We start from the raw sequence: 22,195 nt of genomic DNA, 5'->3' as shown, positions 1-22,195 counted from the left end.
GCAGCGTTGGAGTTACAGTTTAGTGATGTGTGCGTTTCAGGCTTTCCCGTTGATATCAATGATCGCTGCCCACTTTCGGGTCTCACTCAACCAACTTCGCATCGCCATTGAAAATATCATTGATTCAAAAATATCTCTTCAAAGATTCCAGGTGCATTATATTTTCAAATTAATAACTCCTAGTTTACATTTAATGAATTTTCTATCATTGAAATTCACGAACCCAAATAAAAATAATTCAGTTTTCGGAAGTATTGAATATAATTGAATTGAAAATTGTCTACTAAGTTGTGCTATCCTAGATACGTTGTGAACCTGTCTGTCATGCATAGAAGCAGTCAACATAATACATTTCCAAATACGAACTTCGGGTGCATGCAGCTTTTGATTACGGAATAAGAATTCCATGAATACTCGCCGATGTGGTAATCTTAATAGAATATTTCATTGTCGAAATGGAGTATTCGAAGTTGAAATTAATTCAGACATAGTAACATTATATTTACTGGCAAACGATAAATTCTAGAAATCAATAAAATTCATTGAATAGATTGCAACTAGTCTTTAAATCTTTGCTTATAAAGATGTAATCATTAATACAATTATAGCCTAATTTTGTGTAATAAAGAGTTGAATTTATTAAAGAAATTCACAGCATTAAATCCACTCAAGATGTATGATTTCTCGAATCAATTAGCTATTACGGTTATAAGCCATATAATCCATTGCTTAATTAATTACTGATAAATAGTAATAATGGGTGTCCAAAAATTAATGCAAGATTTGAAGTTGCTGCAATTTTCAATGTTGACAACCGTGAAAAATTAACAGGTTAAGAGTTGGTGAGAATCTATAACACAGCTTATTTTCTATTTAAAATATCTTTTAAATAATGGAATCTTGATGTTCTTGTATGTTCGAAAAAAGTCCTAATCATGTAGAACATTATACCTAAAAATGTTAATCGCTAAAATTTTACTCCAACGCATATTAATCAATACTGTTATCATTACATAATATGCAATAATGCAATACTTCTGTGTCATTGAAAGTCTCATCAAATTAATTAAGTTGCTCTCCATTACATGTGAGTGTGTGTTGCTAAAGTCGAAATTCTGATAAAAAGCTATCTGCTTCAAGTATTGTACTGAACTGAGTTTTTTGAGCACGCTCTCCTATATTTTGATGATAAATTCTTGAGATTATTCATGGTGCCTCATGCTATTTTTCTGATTTTGCACATAGCTCACATGTTTCACACGATATTAAAACTCTTAACATTGACCATTTTGACAATTTTATTGATTGATATGTGCAATAAAATTTCGGGGAAACCCTCAACTTGATGATTAGAACATTTATCCTATTAAGATTGTACTTTTCCTCGAGTACTCGACCATTTTGCGCAATTGAAAATCCTTTCAAAATTAATTAATTCTTGATTACTATTCTATTATGTGGCCAAAATAAATAAATAATTTTAGCGCTAATAATAATAGCTATTCGTTAGTTTATTATTATTTGTTGACAAAAAATCAGTAGCCTACGCTGTTGATATATTCAAAGAGTCCGTTCACAAAAGAGGAAGTGCATGGCTATGGATGGTTATTGTAACACAATATAATATTCTGAACAAAACAATTGAAACAAAACAATATAGCATGATGCCATAACACTATCTTCGCTCGTATACTTTAATGGTTAAATGAACAATATTTATATAATACGATATGCTGTAATAATATTTTTTGGCAAAATATAATCCCTCATTTTTGATCTTCGAATTGAAAAATTATCTACCCTCTACATTTATTATGCTAGAGCGCTTTAGAGTGCAAGAGTCATATTGTTATTCAAATTACTTGGCATAAGTGTTCAGATGTAATAAACTGAAATTTAGGTATTCAATCTAAACTTGTACTTCAGCAAAATATATTCTCTCAAATTTATTTCCAGTTTCATTAGGTATTATTTCATTCTACTATTGTAACTAGCAATGATACAGTTACAGAATTCCCTTTTTGACTGATTCTGATTTCATTTCTCTCTATACTGACAATACTTTTCTCCTTTTAATCAGGCAATGAAGGAAATATCCATGAAAGGTAAATCGATTACAATCATCCATGTCTCTAATATCTGAGAACAACGGATTTAATTTTAGACAGCATGACGTATCATTGCTATTTCGTGCTTCAAATTGCATATTTTTTCGAAAATGTTTCATGTCCCTGTACATCGCATCCATCCCTTTTCTCTATCTCTCTCTCTTTCTCTCTCTCTATCTCTCTCTCTTTCTCTCTCTATCTCTCTCTCTCTCCCTATTAAATTGCATGTCATGTCAATATCCTTGAATAATTCTTCATTTGTATAATTTGTAAAATTCAATTATTAATTGTCTGTAGAACCCAAGCCAAATATTTTCTAATCCACTTGAATAGAGTAACTCAGTCTAATCCAACCCTTTTACTAAAAGTTTGAAGCTTTTCTCATCGTCATATCCCGTGCATGGTAGTGTGACTGCTAGGATAGATTTTAGTTGCCAATTACATCACGTGTTGGGCTCAAACATTCCACAATTCCAAGCACTCTAGTGGGCAACTTATTCCTGCTCTCTCATCACACGTTTTAAAATATTTTCTGAACTTGCGTCCAGCCGGTTAATTGAACTGGTAAAGTACATAGAAATATCCGATATATTAATTTTGTAGCATACATTCTTTAGTTTAGATCTCAAAATCCTTCTATAAATATTTGTAGGCTGATAGTTGATAGTTTATAAAAAATAATATAGTTTCAAACCCTTCTATTATACTTTTCATAAAACAAAACACAATATGCTCCTCAATATATGAATCAATTTTCAACTTTAATTTAATTTGATTAATAAAATGCATTTTGAGTTTCTAGATTGGGATTGTGCATGGACTTTTGTAATTAGTGATGGCATGCTACGTTGTGTTTACAAATCTCATTTATGAAATATTTTTTTCAACACTGTCATTTCATTAACGCTTTTTTATATCAGATAACTAAAGAAAACTCACATTTGCTGTAGGTATATTGCAATTGTGTCTTCTTCATTTTAGATTATAATAATATTTCATTTCTTGAGATACAGTTTTTCAATACAGTTTTATTAAATTATACTCTTGAAAATAAATGAAAATCGCCAAAACATGAGAATATGAGCCACAGATTTACACACATATTTTGCAATAGAAGTAAATTCCTCTTTTTCTTGCAAACCATCTATCTAGTACTAAAATATGTAGTTCTCATACAGTAACGTTTAGTTTTTCCTAAGCATTCCTCATTTTTATTAATTTATTTATTCTAATTCTTTAGCTTTTTTATCTTAATTTCTTGAATCTTTGAAAAGTACGAGTCATTTTTCGCCTTATAATAGCTCTACCATAAAAAACAATTCAACGATTAATCAAACATTATCAAGATTCATAATTATGTTTATGTGTTGGCTTCGCTTGCTTTTGCTTATTGTGTTGGACTCAAAAGAATATTTCTGCTTCTATAAATGCAGCAACATTTTCTCTATCTGTATTCTCATTAATAGAAATAATCACAACATTTCAAATGTTTTTAGTATCAGAATACATAGGCTACTTCTCAATTTGTACAGTACTCTAGTTCTTTAGTTGAAAGTTAATGTATTATTTTCAAAACTAAGAATGAAACAATGTATGTGATTGTCAGTAACAAAACAATATTCATTTATTTATAAAAATATGTTTTGAAATTTTCAATAATGAAAGTCACAGCTCTTGAATTTCATGTTACTGTATTATACTCGATTGTATACTTAATGATTTATTACCATCCAAACTTTCAGAATTTAGATCAATCCAATGATTGACTCGATCTAGTTCTTCAACTGATTTTTCTCATACTTGTGAATTGATAAATAAAAATTATCTGACTATTTAACAGAATTTCATAAGTATCTATCAATGTAAATAGATCAAGTATGCTATTCAACTCAAATTCTACATAAACATTTTGTAATCGTTCTTTATATGCAATTTCAGAAAATACTTATTATGGATGAAGTGAAAACTAATATTGGTCGTTCAATAAACAAGACGCAAGCCGTGTGCATTGCCAATGGTTCATTCTCGTATAATTCATCAGTACCTGAAGATGAACATAACAAAAACAAATCTTCAAGTAAAAAGATTAAGTGAGTATGGATGGTTAGAGTTTTCTGCTAGATTGTCGTTTTGGATCTTTGGACTTGATTGAAATTAGTACAGTTTTTCATCTAGATTTTTTTACTAGGTAAAGGTGCATTCTTCATACATTTTTATTGATTCAAACTAATTGCGCTTATTGAATCATTTCGTTTTACCTGTGTAGAGTCTTCTTAATATTTAAAGATATTATCTGTGGAGGACTATTAATATGTATAGGCTATAGCTTTTGTTCTTTTGAATAATACCCCATAAATGTTGTAAAGTAAAAGAAGTAAGCTAACTCACTGATTATTGATTTATAATAACTAGTGGTTTTATTTGAATAGAACAATTACTGTTACTTTTGCAGGCTATTGTTGAAAGTGTTACTTTTATTAATAGACTGCTAGCATAGGAATTATAATTATAAAAAAGTTTTTTATGCACCTTATTTATATAAAATTTGAACCTTCAATCATTCATAGATTTGAAATACATGCCTACTATTTGTCATCAGAAATTGTTTTCAATATCTTGAATCAACTATTCAATGTCAATTGTTTTTCAAAAGTATTGTCTCCTTACCAACCTTTTTACAATGAATCTATCATGTCTTCATATCCGATGTAAATTTATAAATTTATCAATAGATAAGGAGCATAAAATTTGAAAGTTAATTTCAGTAAATTTATCATTGAATAAAAAATAATAACAAATTGAACTTCCGTTTTCAGATACAATCCTAAAGATAAGCACAATGGGATGGAAATTCAGAGTAACAACACTGATCAAAAGGGTCAAGTGAATGTTCTAACTGGAATAAATTTCAGTGCTGCTAAGGTAAAACCCTCAATATTTCATATATTTTTATCTTTTTATTAATCCAGTTTCAAAAATTTAGGTAAAAGGATACCACAAGCTTCAATTACTCACTTGGATTACCGTACTATCCAGCGTAAGGTAACCTTTCTCCTGTAGTAAATGTGTTTTACATCCATTCATTAAAAGTGGCACAAATCATATACAGTACAATGATTAAAAGAAGACAACATGTAACATGTCAAGCCAAAATCAGTCCATCTTGAGAATTTTTATTAATAAAATGTTCCAAGATTTTTTTTATTTTCAAATTAGTCCAAATGAATGAAATGAATTTATCATACTGTTTAAATGAGTCCAATTTTTATTTCTAAATTATAATTACATCCTAAGATTTTTAAACTTTGATGATTGAAAACAAAAATATTTTATTCAAGTCACCATAACTAAAACATTTTCAAGCTGTTTTGTAAAATTTATTTATGATTTTGTGGTAAAAGAAGAAGCTTAGAGCTCTCCTAAAAACCAGAATAGAAAACTTTTTAGATTTTGTTAATTTTAAATGAAACACTGGTAAGTGTGCATTTTGAGTCCTTACGAAGCTCATCATAGTGCCAATATAACCATACTAAAGTCCCCGTATTGTTAAACCACTTTGGTCATCAACTCTTCAAATATCAAAGTAGCGAAACATACTCTCTGAATAACCCACTTACAATATAACATTTATTTATTCATTCCGAACTGGGATTTATGCACACATGGTTTTTTACTTTCACAATTTCTTCTTTCTGTATTTCAACAACTTTGAACTTTGATGTTTATTGCAGGGACATTTAGTTGGTATTTGTGGTCATGTCGGATCTGGGAAAACATCTCTACTGCAAGCTTGCCTTGGCCAATTGAAACTGACGACTGGAAGAGTTTATAGAGAAGGCTCGTGTGCGTTCGTGAGTCAACAGGCCTGGATTCAGAATGCAACTCTGCGAGAGAACATTCTATTTGGAGAGAAATTTGTACCATCTCGGTGAGTGATTATAATCCAATAGACTTGTGGCGTAATCTAAGCTCTTTACAAAACGTTTAGAGATTTCAATTAATTTGTTTCTTCATGCAACTTGAACCTGCGCTCAGGTTTCACTCCTTTACTATTATAGTATTATTTGGTGTTTTAAATGAAGGTTCTAGTTTTGTTACGTATTGTGTCTTTAAGAAATCAATCGTGCATAATTTTGAATAAGAATAATCTATATATCTGGATGTTCGTCCCTATTCATAATCTCCAATATTTTCCCCAATTTCTTTATCGCATAATAGTATACCAGAGCTCTCAGGAAATTGCAAAAAGTTTATGATCCAAACTTTCTCATTTGTATTACTGATTTTACAAATCATATAAATTTATTGAATATACTATTCATTGATTATGGTGCTATAATTATATAATGAATATTCTACCTGTAACTAATGCACTCCAATTTTAATCCTTTTTATTCGTATTATTTAAGATATACTACTGGTCTTTGTTCATATGTTTGATTTTGATAGGAATTTGCTGCAAGATGCATCAGAAATACTTAAATTTGCCCTTGATCTGTTCCAAGTGAAGTTGGCTCAAAAAATTTTTTATTCCTATGAATTCTATTTTACAATTAAAAAAGATGTTTGTTACAATTTTTTAATAGAATTATCATAGTGAATTTCATTTTATATCGAAAAATAGAATTGAACTGTTTGGTTCAATAATTATACAATCACCATATTCTCACAACTGTGTCAGAGTTGTTTTAACAAAGCTGTTCAATTCTATCGATTTGAAGAAAATTCTTATCATTTTCTGTTTTGTGTAGATACTGGAAAGCACTGAATGCTTGCGCTCTCCACGATGACGTGAACTCACTGGTTGGTGGAGATGAGACGGAGATAGGAGAGAGAGGCATGAACTTGTCAGGAGGCCAGAAACAGCGAGTTGCTCTGGCTCGGGCTCTCTACGCTGACAGGTCAGCAAATAATGCTCACTCAACTCTGTTTTCCCATTCACTCATTCCCAACTCACTTGTTGAATTTATATTGATATTGTGAAACTCCGTAATAAAATAAAATGCTATATTGTCTATTCTATTTATTTACTTTATTTATTTGGCAGTTATAAAAATGAAGTAATGGCATTGCTAATTTATACAGGGTGTTTACGAACTCCCTACCACTCTAGCTCTAAGGCATTGTTTCTGGGTAAAAAACATATCTAAATACAATATTATTTAAACTTTTCGGAAGTCTTCAGTTATTCAAACAGCGGCCATTTTGCTTTTTTCACTTATTATTTTTTCTAAATAATAGTTGAACATACGAAATTGAAACTTTGCACAATCATTCACAACAACTAGACAAAGCTACAAAAGAATTATGATAATCTTTCAAATTCATAAAACAAAATGGCGTCTATTTAAAATTTTGTTTCTTAAATAACTCAGAAACCGATGGTTTTACAAATACTTTACCAAAATAATTTATTTTTGTAAATTTAATTACCTATGGTACCTGATTGGTACCTGATTGGATTGGTACCTGATTTTTCGAGATTGGACCAATATTAACTGAGATATGGCAGCCTTAGTGTTAGGTGACCACTGAAAGTTTGTTGCAGTGCAAACCATGGCATGCTAATAGAGTCGCCTCAATAATGCAACAATATCTATTTGCAATGCATGTTAATAGTAAGCGATTATAGGTCATTTCAAACAATAAAATAACGTTACATAATCCTCTAAAGGTGGGTCACCAACCACTAAAGTTGCCATATCTAAGTTAATCTTAAAAAAGTCCAATCTTAAAAAATCAGGTACCAATCGATAGGTAGGTAATTAAATTATTCGTGTAATTTTCCGTGAAACCAACGGTTTCTGAGTTATTTAAGAAACAAAATTTTAAATGCCCGCCATTTTGTTTTATGACTTTGAAAAAATATGATATTTTTTTGTAGCTTTGTCTAGTTGTTTTAAATGATTGTGCGAAGTTTCAATTTCGTATGTTCAACCATTATTTAAAAAAAAAATAATAAGTGAAAAAGCAAAATGGCCGCTGTGTGAGTAACTGAAGACTTCCGGACAATTTAAATATGATATGTAGGTATGTTTTTTACCCAGAAACAATGCCCTAGAGTCCCTAGATTTCGTTAACACTCTGTATAATAGTGATTTTTCCACTTTAATGCCGACTTGTCAATCGCGAGTGTATACATAGCAGTTCGGAATGGATTAAGAAATCATCATATCTAATAGATGTCTTCCTCCCATTCAATTAATTAATATGTTTATTTCCCTCATTGAAATTAAAATTGCCGGAAATTCCAACGGAATTATAAAAAGTTTGTATTTGCTATTGTTATTGAAATATCCTCGAGTCAATTTTCAATTTGTAAGCAGTAAACTTATTCGATATTTTTGATAATTACATGTTGTAGATAATTCTAGTATAGAGGAAGTAGTTGGCAGGGATTCATTAATCGAAAATACACCGAACACCGAATGGTCAGAAATATACATCGGAAGGAGGAAGAACACATAATATAGTTTGTTTTCAATGTTTTCATTAATTCTAATTTATAGTATTTTAAATGTATCTTCAATCAACATAATAAAGATTTTGCATTATTATTTATCATTGATATTTCAATCTTTCTTCATCTGTTCATCTACAGTAACTGTGAAATCTCTCAATAATTGTTTATGCTTATTAAATGAAGTGAAGTGATTAATTTCATAATTTTACATTCTAAGCTAAATTCAAGGCCTTGTTACTTTTACATTGCTTATCGATTATTACAAGTTAATTTGTGGTTTCAGAGACATATATTTCCTGGATGATCCTTTGAGTGCAGTTGATGCCAATGTGGGAGCTCACCTCTTCAATCATTTGATCCTAGAGGCTTTGAAGGATAAAACTGTTATCCTTGTTACTCATCAGATACAGGTGATTCTTTCTTTTCCATTCGTCGATTTGGTTCGAACACATTTATTCGATTATCAATATATTTTATAAAACTTTTGACGTTGCTAAGACCATTCAGACACTCAAACTTATCGTTCAACTTATGTGATGGAATAAATCGTATGATGCGAATGTTTTGTGTGGGTTTTGAAAGTCTTCGAATTGAAAATGTATCGGCCAGGAAGATACGTTTCTACATGTGAACGGTTTTCCAATTTTTACACATATTAAAATTCAGAAGATGGCCGATGATTTTGTGACAGGATAGATTTGATGAAATCTATCAAAATAACGAGACAGAGCATTCGATTGCTTAATGGCTATCGAACCATGAAACATACGATTCATATAAATGTACTCATAAAAAAAATGCTAGTTTACAAATAATGAACGTCACAGTTTTCAAGTGTCAAGTGCGTCAAGTGTGTTGAATATCTGCATCAATTTTGTTTTCATCTCATTGGTTGATTTTTCAATTTGTTGAGGTATAAAATATTGTGAAGGTGCCATAATAGTCAAGTCCTTGTAGTTTTTGAATAGATGTGATGAAATCTACGTGCTGAAAGATGGGCAGATCGTTGAAAAGGGAACTCACGAAAACTAATAGCCATGGATAAGGAATATGCAGCCATGGTGAAGACATGGGAACAATCGCACCAAGAATCTCATGAATCCAACAAGTACGTATTCTCTTTTAATATGCTTCTTAGTAACTAGATCAAAGAATATTATCAACAAAAACTATGATACATTATAACTTCAAAAATAAATGTTATTGTTACATATCATAATTTCTTTCAAACCCTAATCAACTCAATTTAATCATATGAAATCATCACAATCCTGGTAGCAATTCATGTACAAATATATCTTGTTGATGACAGGTTTTGAACAATATAAGCTTGAAATTGTGGTTCTCAATTCTCTTGTTGCTATTGATTATTATGGATTTTTTTAGAATATATCTGATTTGTGATTTTCATTTTCATCAACTTTTCCAGTAGCAAAGACGATGATGGTGATATTAATCTTGACGACTCCTTGGGAGCAGTTAAGAGTGAGTCGATGAATAATGCAAATAACGGATCTTCATCCTCAAAAGCAAAAACTAACGGTACATCTGTGGAGCAGCTAGGTATGACGATTTTTAAATCCTTCAATTAGTACTTGATTATTAATCTATTTTGAAAAAATATATAATAAAAATTGTATTCTTATTCATTCTCACTAATTAATGAATATTACCAAGAGGTTATGTGTCACTTCAATATGAATTTTGATATGGTTCATTGAGTCTGAATTGTATACGGTTGACATATATCCGGTAGATGAGTAATAATTATATCGTATTTTTCGCTGATTCAACTGGATAATGCTATATTTAACAACATAATGACAAAAATATTACTGTTAATCGCTAAATGGCTTTGTTTACCTGTCATATCACGAGACACAGTGATTGTAAATGGATTGAATTTTTTAGATAGTATTCTTATCAACAATATGGTACATCTTAATATATCTGGATAGTAAATCATAATATCAACATCAAATTCTGAGAGTATCATGAGAATCAAGAAAGAAAAAAGGGTTAAATGGCAATCGATAGAAAAAACTTGCTTATTTTCAAGTACTCGCGAGGCATCTTATTAATTTGAGGGCGCTCAATCCGAATCTGAAATCACAATTTCTCTATCTCCATTTTTACGTGATTTAGGTTTTGGTGGATAGGCAAAAGACGGACGGTTTGATGGAAAAAGATTCCCGGCCGATACATTTTAAGTTTGACGACTTGAGCTTGAAGACCCATCCGTTTTACCGTCCAGACGCAACGACTTACATGCTCCAACTTTTGCTTGAGCAAAAGACTGAAGCTAAACTTGAGCGTCTGGACCGGGCTTTAGAGCGAACTATGTAATTTTAATCAAACTTATTATTCTCATTTTGAAGCTAGGCATACTCCTTGTTGCCATTTTGCCTACTTCGATATTAACACGCGAGCAGTCGTTAACACGGACTTGCAGAACGTCAGTGGTCGCGCGTGAGCATTTTGCTCACACTCACCCTCATGGCTCCCTAGACTATAAAGAGTTGGTTTTGACAATGCTCTTTCAATATTTATTAATTTCAAATCTTTCGCAACGTGTTTTATGTTATTATGTACTATTTAATAGTATATAATTACATTATACATGGAGGGTTTTCCAAAAATACATACTGCAAATTTATTGTTAGAATTTATCATTTTTATGGGATAAAATAATCTACTCATGAATGGAATGAATATACATACCTTCTTTATTTGACTCATTTTTCGACTTCTAGATAAAAAGATAATGAAAGTTTAAATCAGAAGATGGAATATAAAATAGGAAGATAATACCTATTATATTGAAATTAGTCAACGTTCATTCTGTCATCCTCAAACTGTTCAAGTCTCTTCAATCATCTATCTGTGAAATTAATGTTGATTTTTGTTTGATTACAATAAAAAAAATTGTTTTTTATTTGACATTGTGTTTAAAGGAATGATCTTAGGGAAAAAAGGAAATTTGTATGGCTCTTGTTGGTGGGGAGTCCCTTGCGGGAAGGTCCCACCGCCTGAATATATAATTTAAGCCGTCAATGGGCCTTACGACTGTCATACTTCAGCCGGGACCGACAGTTTAACGTGCCCATCCGATAACACGGGAGTGATTTGGTTAAAAAACTTTGGTATTGTGAAGGTTTGAACCCGGGATCTACGCAAGCACTCTATCCACTAGACCATGGATCACTCCATCTTAGGGTCTGATCTTAGGGTAAGTTTAACTTAGGCTCACATAAAATTTGAAGAAATGCTTATCAATTTTTAATTTGAAAGTGTTTTTGAATAATTGTAACTGAACCATTGGTGATGTGTGTTTTGCTAGGAGTACTGACGAAAGTGGAGAAAGTGGAGAAAGGTTCGATAAACGTGGACACTTACCTGAGCTACATGAAGGCGGCCGGCGGCTATTCGCTGTCGTTGCTGCTCATTCTGATCATGCTGCTCAACATCGGCTGCCTCACCTTCAGCTCTTGGTGGCTAGCCTTCTGGATCAAGGAAGGCAGTGGGGTCAGTTTCAGCTTTCAATCAATTCAATTCAATTCCCAATTAATCATCATCTAGATTATTCAAATCAAATCAATTTATTTCCCAGAATGCTACAAATAAAGTGAGAGTTGCATTTACAAATAAGGTATATAAGGAAATCCACTACAAGACTACAGGTCTGTATGTAGATTAGTAACCAGCAGTATGTTAAAATTCCAATCATTGAAAGTGAAGTTGAAGATTAATTTGTTGCATTACACAGGCTCAAGCCTGGAGTTATGTAGGCATCACCCTCAGCAAAAAATCAATTTACACCAAGCCTGACTGTTAGTGAGGAAGTGGCATGAAAAAATCGCTATATCAGCGTATTCCCAGAAACGGAGTTTGCCATTTCGAAAATTCCCGGTGAATATTTTGTAAATCAAAGAAGGAAGTGAAAATTTCAATATGAAAGTTTTAATTTTCAACTAGAACTATATTTGAATTCTAATTGTAACTAAAGGGATTAAGGGAAAGTAATCATATTACTCTAAGAAACGACAATGACATTTGTTCGGTGAATATTTGTAACTTAGTTCACTACAGTTTGAAGTAGAGATCATTTCCGACTTACTTACTCACTTATCCTGGCGCTACAGCCCGATGTGGGCTTTGGCCTCCTCCACAATCTGCCTCCAAGCATCTCTGTCTGCTGCCTTTCGCCTCCAACCTCTCACTCCCATCGCTCTCAAGTCTCTCCACATCTTGCATCCATCGAACCCTCGGCTTCCCTCTTTTTCTTACAGCTTCCAGTTTCTTATACAGCATTCCTTTTTGCATTCATTCATCGGCCATTCTTTCAACATGTCCAAGCCACCCTATTCTTCTTGCCTTGACGAACCGGAGAATATCTCTACCTTGCAGGATGGCTTTTATTTCGGCATTCTTTCTTATTCTCCATGTACCATTTTCATGTACTGGACCGTAGATCCTCTTCACCAGCTCTCTCAAACACCAGTAACGCTTTGCAGTCTTCTTGCAGGATCGTCCATGCTTCACATCCATATGTGACAACTGGTCTTATGAGCTTTCTGTAAATCTTCATTTTTGTATTTCTAGTGAGGAGTTTTGACTTAAGCAGTTTGCTATTTGCAAAGTACGCACGGTTGCCAAGCATTATCCTGCGTTTAATTTCCAAAGATATTTTATTTCTACAGTTAATTTTCGTTCCTAAATATGTGAAGCTTGTAACCTTTTCAAACGTGCTTTCTCCTATTTTGGTGATTCCTGGATCTCCAAGTCCTCTGGTGTTCATTTCCATATATTTAGTTTTTTGTTCGATCATTTTCGAGCTCGACCTTAATTTAACGAACATTACGGTTCATACAACTTTCACTTACAAAATCTGCTTTGCTTACACTTCTAAATCACTTTAAGTTCTAATTTTAGAGATCTCACAAGAGGTTAGAAATAAAATACAAACCAATTACCTGGTAATATTGTTTTTAAATTTTTGCTGGATAATGCCCACATACAGGCGTAACACGACCAGGTATCGCTTGTCGACTGAAGGGTGCAGCACCTTAGTCGTCTCGGCTATCCTGGCCGGCAATGAATCTGTAACTTCAATAAGTATCATGTCATACAAAATAACACTGGAAGGCATTTTAATTTAGGGACTATGTCTGTAAGTTTTGAACTGGTTTGAGGATTAATTGACAGCTCGAACACTTAAATTATTAGTCATGAGGTGTCCACTCTCAAAATAGAAAGTTTCAAACTAAAATTACACTCTAATCGAATTGAAACCTCTCAATCAATTATTGAAAATGTTGAAAGTAATAAATTAGTATTTGCATATCAATTGTTATAACTTTACTACAGATGGAAATTACTGTGATATTGCAATTATTTAAATGCTAATGAATTGATAATATCATTAAACGAAAATCCAAATTGAAGCTGTAATTTACCCCGAAGACTTCTGCTACTGCAAATATTGACAACAGGGTAAACAGCTAGATGAATTATTATCGCGATGAGCGCTACTAGTCAAAAATTACTTGACAAGTGCAACACTAGCTGTCTAGCTGTTTACCCTGTTGTCAATATTTGCAGTAGTAGAAGTCTTCGGGGTAAATTACAGCATTCAATTTGGATTTTCGTTTAATACTATTGTTATAACTTGAAATATTTTTTTGAATTTTCAGGGTAAGCAGATAACTGTTGGAAATGATACCATCACTAGCTCAAATATTCTAGACAACGATAACTATACCTTTTACAGAAATGTGTATGGTGGTGCAATCGGTGTCATTATGTTGAGCAATTTGGTTCGAAGTTTCGCTTTCTCCAAGGTAAGCTAAGTACAACATATACGAGACTGGCCCCATGCATTGCCGAATACCGCTTGTTTTGTGAAATCACCTGTAGAACAAAGCGGTTCCTATCAAACTTCTTGATAATTTAGTAGTTTCCATCGATCACACAATATTTAATCAAGTTAATCAATAGTTATCTCATAAATAGTCTGTTCTAAATTTGTTTTCATGTATTTAGTTTCGTGCAATATTATCAAAGAAAGAATTGTCTTACACATGTACGGGATAGGAAATTCACGAATGATGCATCATCACGTCTGAACCACTGATCTGATTAATTTGCATGAAGATTCTGAATTTACCAAGGATGGTCATAGACCTATTTTCATTGTTATTTATCAATTAATTCTAATTAATAATATTAAAACAAATTATTCAATCTGTGATTCGCAGCTATAAAGCCCAACCAAATATAGCATACTCCAAGTGACTCCGTAGCTTATTTCATAGCCATTCATGAATCTAAGATTGCGGGTTCGAGACCTATCAAACTCTTTTTTTCGGGAATTTTTCCAACTCTTATAAAGATTGTCCACGTAATAATGAACAAAATAATAAATAATTATTATTTTTCCTGGACATAAGGTGTTCTACAACACCAAATTTTCTCTGCTGAGAAAATCGAAGTCAAACTCGAAGTGGTTTCTGGGAATGGGGCTTCATATGAACCTTCTGGAAATTAAAATTATCAATTTCCTTTTCGAATGCACATTCAATTTAATTTACTTTTATTAACCTTCCGGTAGTCGCGCCCTACTCAATCACACGAACAGTCGCGTGTTGTATTTTGTACAACATCCAATTTTCCAATTGTTATGTACTCTGTTTATTGTCAAAACATATTAATTAATTTTATAATTACTTTTTCCGTCTTCTTGGAATATTTTACGCCTATGAACATTTGGATGATTACCATTTCATAGCCCAATAAGCAGTGGCGTAAAGTACATCCCCGCTGCCCCCGCGGCGCGGGGGGGCCGGGTTAGGGCCCGGATAATATGTAGGCTAATATAGGTTTTCTGAAAAAATAAAATTACTCGGTCTAGGGGGCCCGGGCTAGGGCCTAAAATGATAATTATATATTGCATACTTCAAAAATAAAAATTAAATAATCATGGAAGTAACTTTTGATAAAAAAGCAGAAGTTTTATTGTGGAAAATGACAGGTTTCATTCATTGTGTAAGAAGAAATATGCAATAGAACAATGTTATCAGTCTAGCTATAAATTAATATCAAGAGAATACAAGTAGAAAATAATGAATAAGGCAAGAAAGAAAAACAATCATTGTTCAAATCTACTCGTAATAATAATTATATTTCCATTGACAGACCTTCAATAATTATTGTGTGCTGGTAGTGAGCTTATTGAAAAATTAGGAATGTTGTTTGTTTACAAATCATTAAAATTTATACATCCGGTGAGACAATCCAGACTGAGACTATTCAAACCACTTACTTATAGATAAGATTTACTTCTTTTCTCTCTGATTCAAACAAAGATTGTCAGAATGATTTCAATAATTCATGAATCTTGAGACCAGATACTACTTACTAACTCTAGTTCTAGCTCTTAAGGTTGGATTCTATATTTGTAGCTTAAAACGTAATTCTTGACTTGAATTGTAGAATTCAATCGAGAACAAGTTTTATTTTTTCAACTAAGCTATGTAATTCACTCATGAAAGATGTACGTTCACATTAGAGTTTAATGCTTGGGATTAAGGGAGAAGGGGGCTGGAGAAAGGTGGTACGATTTTAGAAGAGGGGCCCGGATTTTTTTTGCGGGGGGCCCGGTTTGGAAACGTTACGCCACTGCCAATAAGGTACATCAAGCAAAGCCATCAATTGTGTGTTATTGGTTCGTTTACAGTCCCCGTATACAGTCTTTCCCTATCTTATGCACAGTGCGACCGACTTATGCACTGTCGCGACTAAATGACACCTAAAGACTGAACCATTGCTCGGTTGATACTGCAACTCAGTGGAGTGATGGGGAGAAAGTCTTGGAATGCATAGGTAACTCATTCACTGAGACCACCACATTCAATAGTTTTGTGTAGCAAAAAAACTGACACTTTTGTACTTTTTACAACAGCGCGACTGCCGGAAGGTTAAAGAGTTGTCAAATTCTAATTAAGTTTGCATTAGGCCGACTTGACATTAAACACTGGTATGCCTTTTGAATTTGATAAAATCTGAAATCTTGTTATTAATAATAAAGTCTTAAGAAACGTTGTTGAAAAATTATTTAACTAGAGTTAACCTATTCGCAAGTTTTCCAGATTTGTTTGTCATTCCTCATTTCTATTACTCCCAAACTTATGAAATTCTATTAATTCTTACACTGAAAGATAGTTATCATTTTTATTATTTCTCATTATTGATTGTGTATTCATTATCCTCCAAATTTGCTAATCCATTATTTTCCAATATTTCTCATTCTTTGTTATAGATTACTTTGACTGCTTCAAAAAATCTGCACAATCAGTTGTTTTCAAAAGTGTTGTACGGTCCAATGGTCTTCTTCGAACAGACTCCAGTCGGAAGAATTCAAAATTTGTTCGCCAAAGATATTGATGAAGGTATTGAATAAGTTAATACATTTCTTTATTACTTTATTGCATATTGTTAATTATTTCTTTATTAATGTAGATGTTTTATTGTATGAACAATAATTTACAAACAAATAATAATTGAAATAGGGATGCGATTCGTTCGTGGTCGCGCTATTATATACTAAAATATTATAAGCTATTGATAAGATGAGTTAAACTCAATGCACCTCTACTCCCGTTGAAAGGATGACTACTTTAAGAGCCGAACTCCTCTAAATACCATTCCTGAGTTTATGAATCGCTTCCTGGTGGTTCGGAACCCACCTAAAGCTGTTGGTCCACTCATCTCTCACCATCATCTAACTCATTACCCACTTACAAGCCTAGAGCTCATGTGAGCTTCATCTTCAGCAAAATAAATATACTAATGAATACATTACTTCTTAATGAGTTTGTAAATTGTATTAATTAAAATTAGGTGAAACAGGTGAAGCAGATGTAGCATGAAAATGAAATACGATTTTCAATGCATCATTCATAAAAATCTCTTAATCCATGCAACTCAGCACTCTGCACTTCTAATCGATTGTAATATTTTCACTCAAGAATCCCACTTACCATTTCTCAGGAATAAATTGTTAGTGGATGATTATCTGTCAAATGTTACGAAGTCATTTCTTCAACCTCCGATTGACCATAAATAATAGAATGTATATAAAAGAATATCTTTTTCACTAAAAGTTATTTTAACTAATTATTATTTTTAATATAATTTCCGTAAAGATAGAGGCATTTGTCATACCAGTGGACCAGCCTACCATAATCCTTATTAAAATTCTTCCGCCAAATGAGTTGAGTGGGCTATGAGCTATGACATTGTTTCGGAGCTCCTCGTTAGTTTGAGAGCCTCAAAGTCATGCATGGTTGAGTTTGGCAAAAAGGTTCAAGTTGAAAGTGGCCAAGTCAGGTTTGTATGGTGGGTGTTCGAAATTATTCCATTTGATTTGCTGGAGAAGCCATTTGGTTGCATCAGCTTTCATGAATCACAACGATTCCGGAAGTCATTTCATTTGATGTCTTTGATTTTCCGACTTCATTCATTCACAATATCATCACTTATAACGTTTCCTGCGTAAACTTGAATAACTCTTCATCAGATTCATTGATTGGCTTCTGCTTGCAAAAAAGAAATACACTACGGAACTAGCACTTGGCGTCAGATTCAAGTGAGACGACCATGTTTCGGGGTCTGTAACTCGACAACCATTAATGATCTGGCCGCACCGGTCACAAGGCGTTTGGTGAGGATTACAAGCTGTTCAGATCTGTGAAAACCATCCCCCTACCGCTTGTCTGTGTCTTTTGATATGTAATTGTAGGTTGACAAAAAATGACCCTCGTATTATTCGAACATTATTCTAAGGTTATAAATTTATCTTTTCCAGTTGATGCAAGGATTCCAGATACGTTAGAAAGTTTACTTCAAGATGGCTGGAACCTTATTTTTGCCATTTTGACTATTTGCTTGGTATTCCAATGGTTCATCGTACCTCTATTCATCTTATTGATCATCTATTACTCTGTGACTAGAATCTTCAGGTTAGTATACTATAGCATAGCCCACTATAGTTTTGATAATCAAAATCCAAGTGCTGCACAACTTCGATTATCTGAACTCCGATTATCCGAATCGCTTTTAGAAGAATGTAGGCGAAATTTCCGCTAATTTAAATAATTTTTAAGAGCCGTAACACTCTTTCAGCATAGTTTAATCATTACAATTAAGTATTCAACCGGTTATAATTAAAAAGTAAATAATATTATTAAATATTTAATGGAAGTTTTTCCATATCTGTCGTCTTATTGAAAAAGCTTCAATAATCCGAATATTTGATCAACCTAATGAAGGCTGGTCCCAATTGATTCTGATAATTTGTGTTCTACTGTACCTTTTGAGCATCTTGCATGTAGCTATTGTGTTCTTTCAAAGTAAGAACGTAATTTCGTAATTTCATTGAAGATCTGAAGAATTAGTTTTAAAATAATTTAACAATATTCGATTTTGCTGTTTCATTTATTTTTTCAAATATTTCATTATTTTATCATTGCATTATTCTATTGATGAAAAATTATTATGTGTCTATTTTCAGGGTGGCAATAAGGGACTTGAAAAGGTTCGAGAATACCACTAGATCGCCAATTTTTAGTTCAATCTCAGAAACTGTATCTGGGCTGGATACAATTCATGCATTTGAAAAAGAAGCAGAATTCACTAGAAAGTAAGATACTACCTAATTATTCTGTAGATTATAAATCTCTCACAACTTTACTTTCGTTTAAAAATCTTAATAAAATCTATAAATGCTCTGTAGTGGTTGACTTCAGGTTAGTTGAAAGTGAATCGATCACTCATAATACAATTACAAATCATAATATAAATAAGTAGAAATATTACTTGGCGAAAGGAACAGGCCTAGCCCAAAATTGTTCTACTTCCAAATTTTATAATTTTATAAATATAATTTAAAATATTTAAATTATTATTTCACTTCCTAGAATTTGAGTTCAATTTTATGTCCAAAATGAAAATTGAGGTGCTCCCTTTGATTGTATTCAATAGTTTAACGTATACTATCTATGTTTGTAATTTTCTACATTACAGTAAATATTTTTTGTAAAATAAATTCGGATTTACTTTTTCAGGTTTTCAAAAATATTTGATCAGAATACGACGTGTGTTTACATGTGTTGTATTGCTATGAGATGGCTTGCATTGAGGATTGATTTTTTATCAGGTAATGCTGAATCTGATATCAAACATTCAACACGAAATAATTTTTCTGTAGAGTTTGCTATTGAGATGGGAAAAATGTCTTATCAACTCATAGAGTCAATTTTCTAATAAACGTATCACTTATTTCATTCTTTTTAAAAAATAATGTGAAAGTCGTTCTCACACACAGATACATAAATATTTTCACCATCTCAAAAAACTTTATTATACTTCAGTCTCTCAAATATTAAAAAATATATAATGTTTTTCTGCCTATAAATTTATATTAAATTTGCAATTCAAATTTATAGACTTTCATTTAAAGTTTCAATATTTTTAAAAAAGATTTCAATATTCTCTTCTGATACATAGTTTCTTGTTCCAGTGATTGTCACTGGTATAACAGCAACGTTTGTGATAGTATTCCACGGTCAAGTTGCGCCAGCCCTGGCAGGGCTTGCCATTGCCTATTCATCCACCATCAGTGGCATTTTCCAGTACACCATACGACTGTTGGCTGATGCTGAAACCAGATTCATATCCGTCGAACGCATAATGGGATATGTTCATGTAAGTGGAATATAATTCTCCATACCTGTATAATTTGTTACTAAAAAACGTTTTCAGTTGGTTCCAAGTTCCAATAGTAACTATTGTATTCATGCATAATACTACGTAGTATATCAAAGAGGTTATGGAAACTGATAAAATAATATTACTATGTAGAGATACCACAACATCAATCATCGATACAACTAAATCCCTCAAACCTTCAATTCCAGCAGATAAAAGAATATTTCCAGATAATTCATTCATATACAAAAAATACAATCCAGGTGAAAACAATATCAATCATCAATAAAACAAAATCCTTCAACAAATAATGTATATATAATAATTTGCTTTTTCAGTTCCTCATAAAATCAATAAAAGAGAATAGTCTTGACCTGGCCTTAGTAAACGCTTTTTCGTAGGTGTTACAAAAACACAGTTTCTCCAACTACTTTGCAATCGTTGATCGTTTTTATGGACCCATGAAATCAATTTCATTCAATTTCAATATCATGCTTGTAATTAAAAATTGTTCAATTTGTACCAGAATCAATCGAACTCATTTTTGTTCTCGACTTTGTATTTTGTTCTTGTCTAATCGATGCTCACAGATCAATGTTATATCTTTCGGTTTCAAATTGCAGTCCTTGAAGAAAGAAGGTGGCTATGGTGTTACTTCGAAGCCCCCTGACGATTGGCCAGCCAAAGGATCAATCAAATTCGAAGACGTGTGCTTACGCTATAGAACTACTCTGCCTCTCGTACTCAAGAATATATCATTCAAAATTCGCCATGGCGAAAAAATAGGTAACTCCGATTAATAAATGGTTCATTAGCACTAGATCGTATGTAATTTAACTGTGGGTTGAGTTAAAAACACAATATCAATTTTTGTATACTATAAAGGGTGGTCACTAACGACAGGAAAAGTATGTTGAACATGTGTGTACACATGCATGTTTTGTCATTAAGTCTTCGAACAAAATATATTTGTTGTGGTTGATTTTTGTTTTTTTTTTTTTTTTAATTTTTTGTTGTTTATTTTCACTTTGATGTTCTATTTGAGGTTAAATAATATATTCTATTACTAGCGACCTCCTGGGTTGAAGAAATCGCTCATGAACTGTTGCATTGATCTCTGAAATCCGCAACTTGTAATTATTGAACGAACGTAGTGAGGTCTATGTTTCAACTCGATTTGCTTTTGTCTGTCTGTATGTAACGCGATTACGGCCAAACGCGTTGATTGAATTTGATGAGATTTGGCAGGAATATTCCTTCTTCAACTGCGTGTCGATGTATACACAAGGTTCTTTGAAATGTTGCATTTTAAGGATAATATGAAAAGAAAAGGTATTCCGCCATACTCTGATATCACTATATACAGGGTGGGTGAAAAGTCCGAGAACGGCTTAATATTTCATACACAAAGGTTTTTTGATGGTGGATGTGATTGGGGATCCTACTCAAATTGAAAATACTACTTTACTATGACTTCTAAAATCTGGTCCGCCATATTGAATGCAACTTTATTTTTTTAAATAGGAAGGTGGTCATGCGATACATAATTTCGATACGAAATTTCAAGAAAAAATGAATGGCGAAAACCGCATATTGATATCTCAAACCGCTCTGAAGATATTCACATTATTAATCAATATCATGCATATATCAGAAATGAAATACATAAGTGGTATTGATTAATAATGTGAATATCTTCTGAACGGTTTGAGATATCGATGTGCGGTTTCCACTATTCATTTTTTCTTTAAATTTCGTATCAAAATCATGTATCGCATGACAACCTTACCATTTAAAAAAATAAAGTTGCATTCAATATGGCGGATTCAAGATGGTGGACCAGATTTTTGAAGTCATA

General features: G+C 32.4%; 1 protein-coding gene across 1 annotated transcript in view; it reads left to right on the top strand.

Annotated features, from left to right (window-relative positions):
- LOC111050990 (multidrug resistance-associated protein 5) overlaps positions 1 to 22,195 on the top strand; it is a 73,326-nt gene that overhangs the window by 34,647 nt on the left and 16,484 nt on the right. The window contains 17 exon segments of the mRNA XM_039428021.1: positions 41 to 151; positions 4,047 to 4,198; positions 4,925 to 5,030; positions 5,840 to 6,036; positions 6,860 to 7,009; positions 8,855 to 8,981; positions 9,529 to 9,595; positions 9,598 to 9,679; positions 10,001 to 10,134; positions 11,912 to 12,096; positions 14,265 to 14,411; positions 16,889 to 17,018; positions 18,437 to 18,590; positions 19,142 to 19,270; positions 19,695 to 19,786; positions 20,150 to 20,334; positions 20,961 to 21,123. Coding sequence (XP_039283955.1) covers positions 41 to 151; positions 4,047 to 4,198; positions 4,925 to 5,030; positions 5,840 to 6,036; positions 6,860 to 7,009; positions 8,855 to 8,981; positions 9,529 to 9,595; positions 9,598 to 9,679; positions 10,001 to 10,134; positions 11,912 to 12,096; positions 14,265 to 14,411; positions 16,889 to 17,018; positions 18,437 to 18,590; positions 19,142 to 19,270; positions 19,695 to 19,786; positions 20,150 to 20,334; positions 20,961 to 21,123 — 2,311 coding nt within the window.

This window comes from Nilaparvata lugens, chromosome 1 (assembly GCF_014356525.2).
Source record: "Nilaparvata lugens isolate BPH chromosome 1, ASM1435652v1, whole genome shotgun sequence".
Lineage (NCBI taxonomy): Eukaryota > Metazoa > Arthropoda > Insecta > Hemiptera > Delphacidae > Nilaparvata > Nilaparvata lugens.
This window is presented reverse-complemented; position numbering and strand designations above follow the sequence as displayed.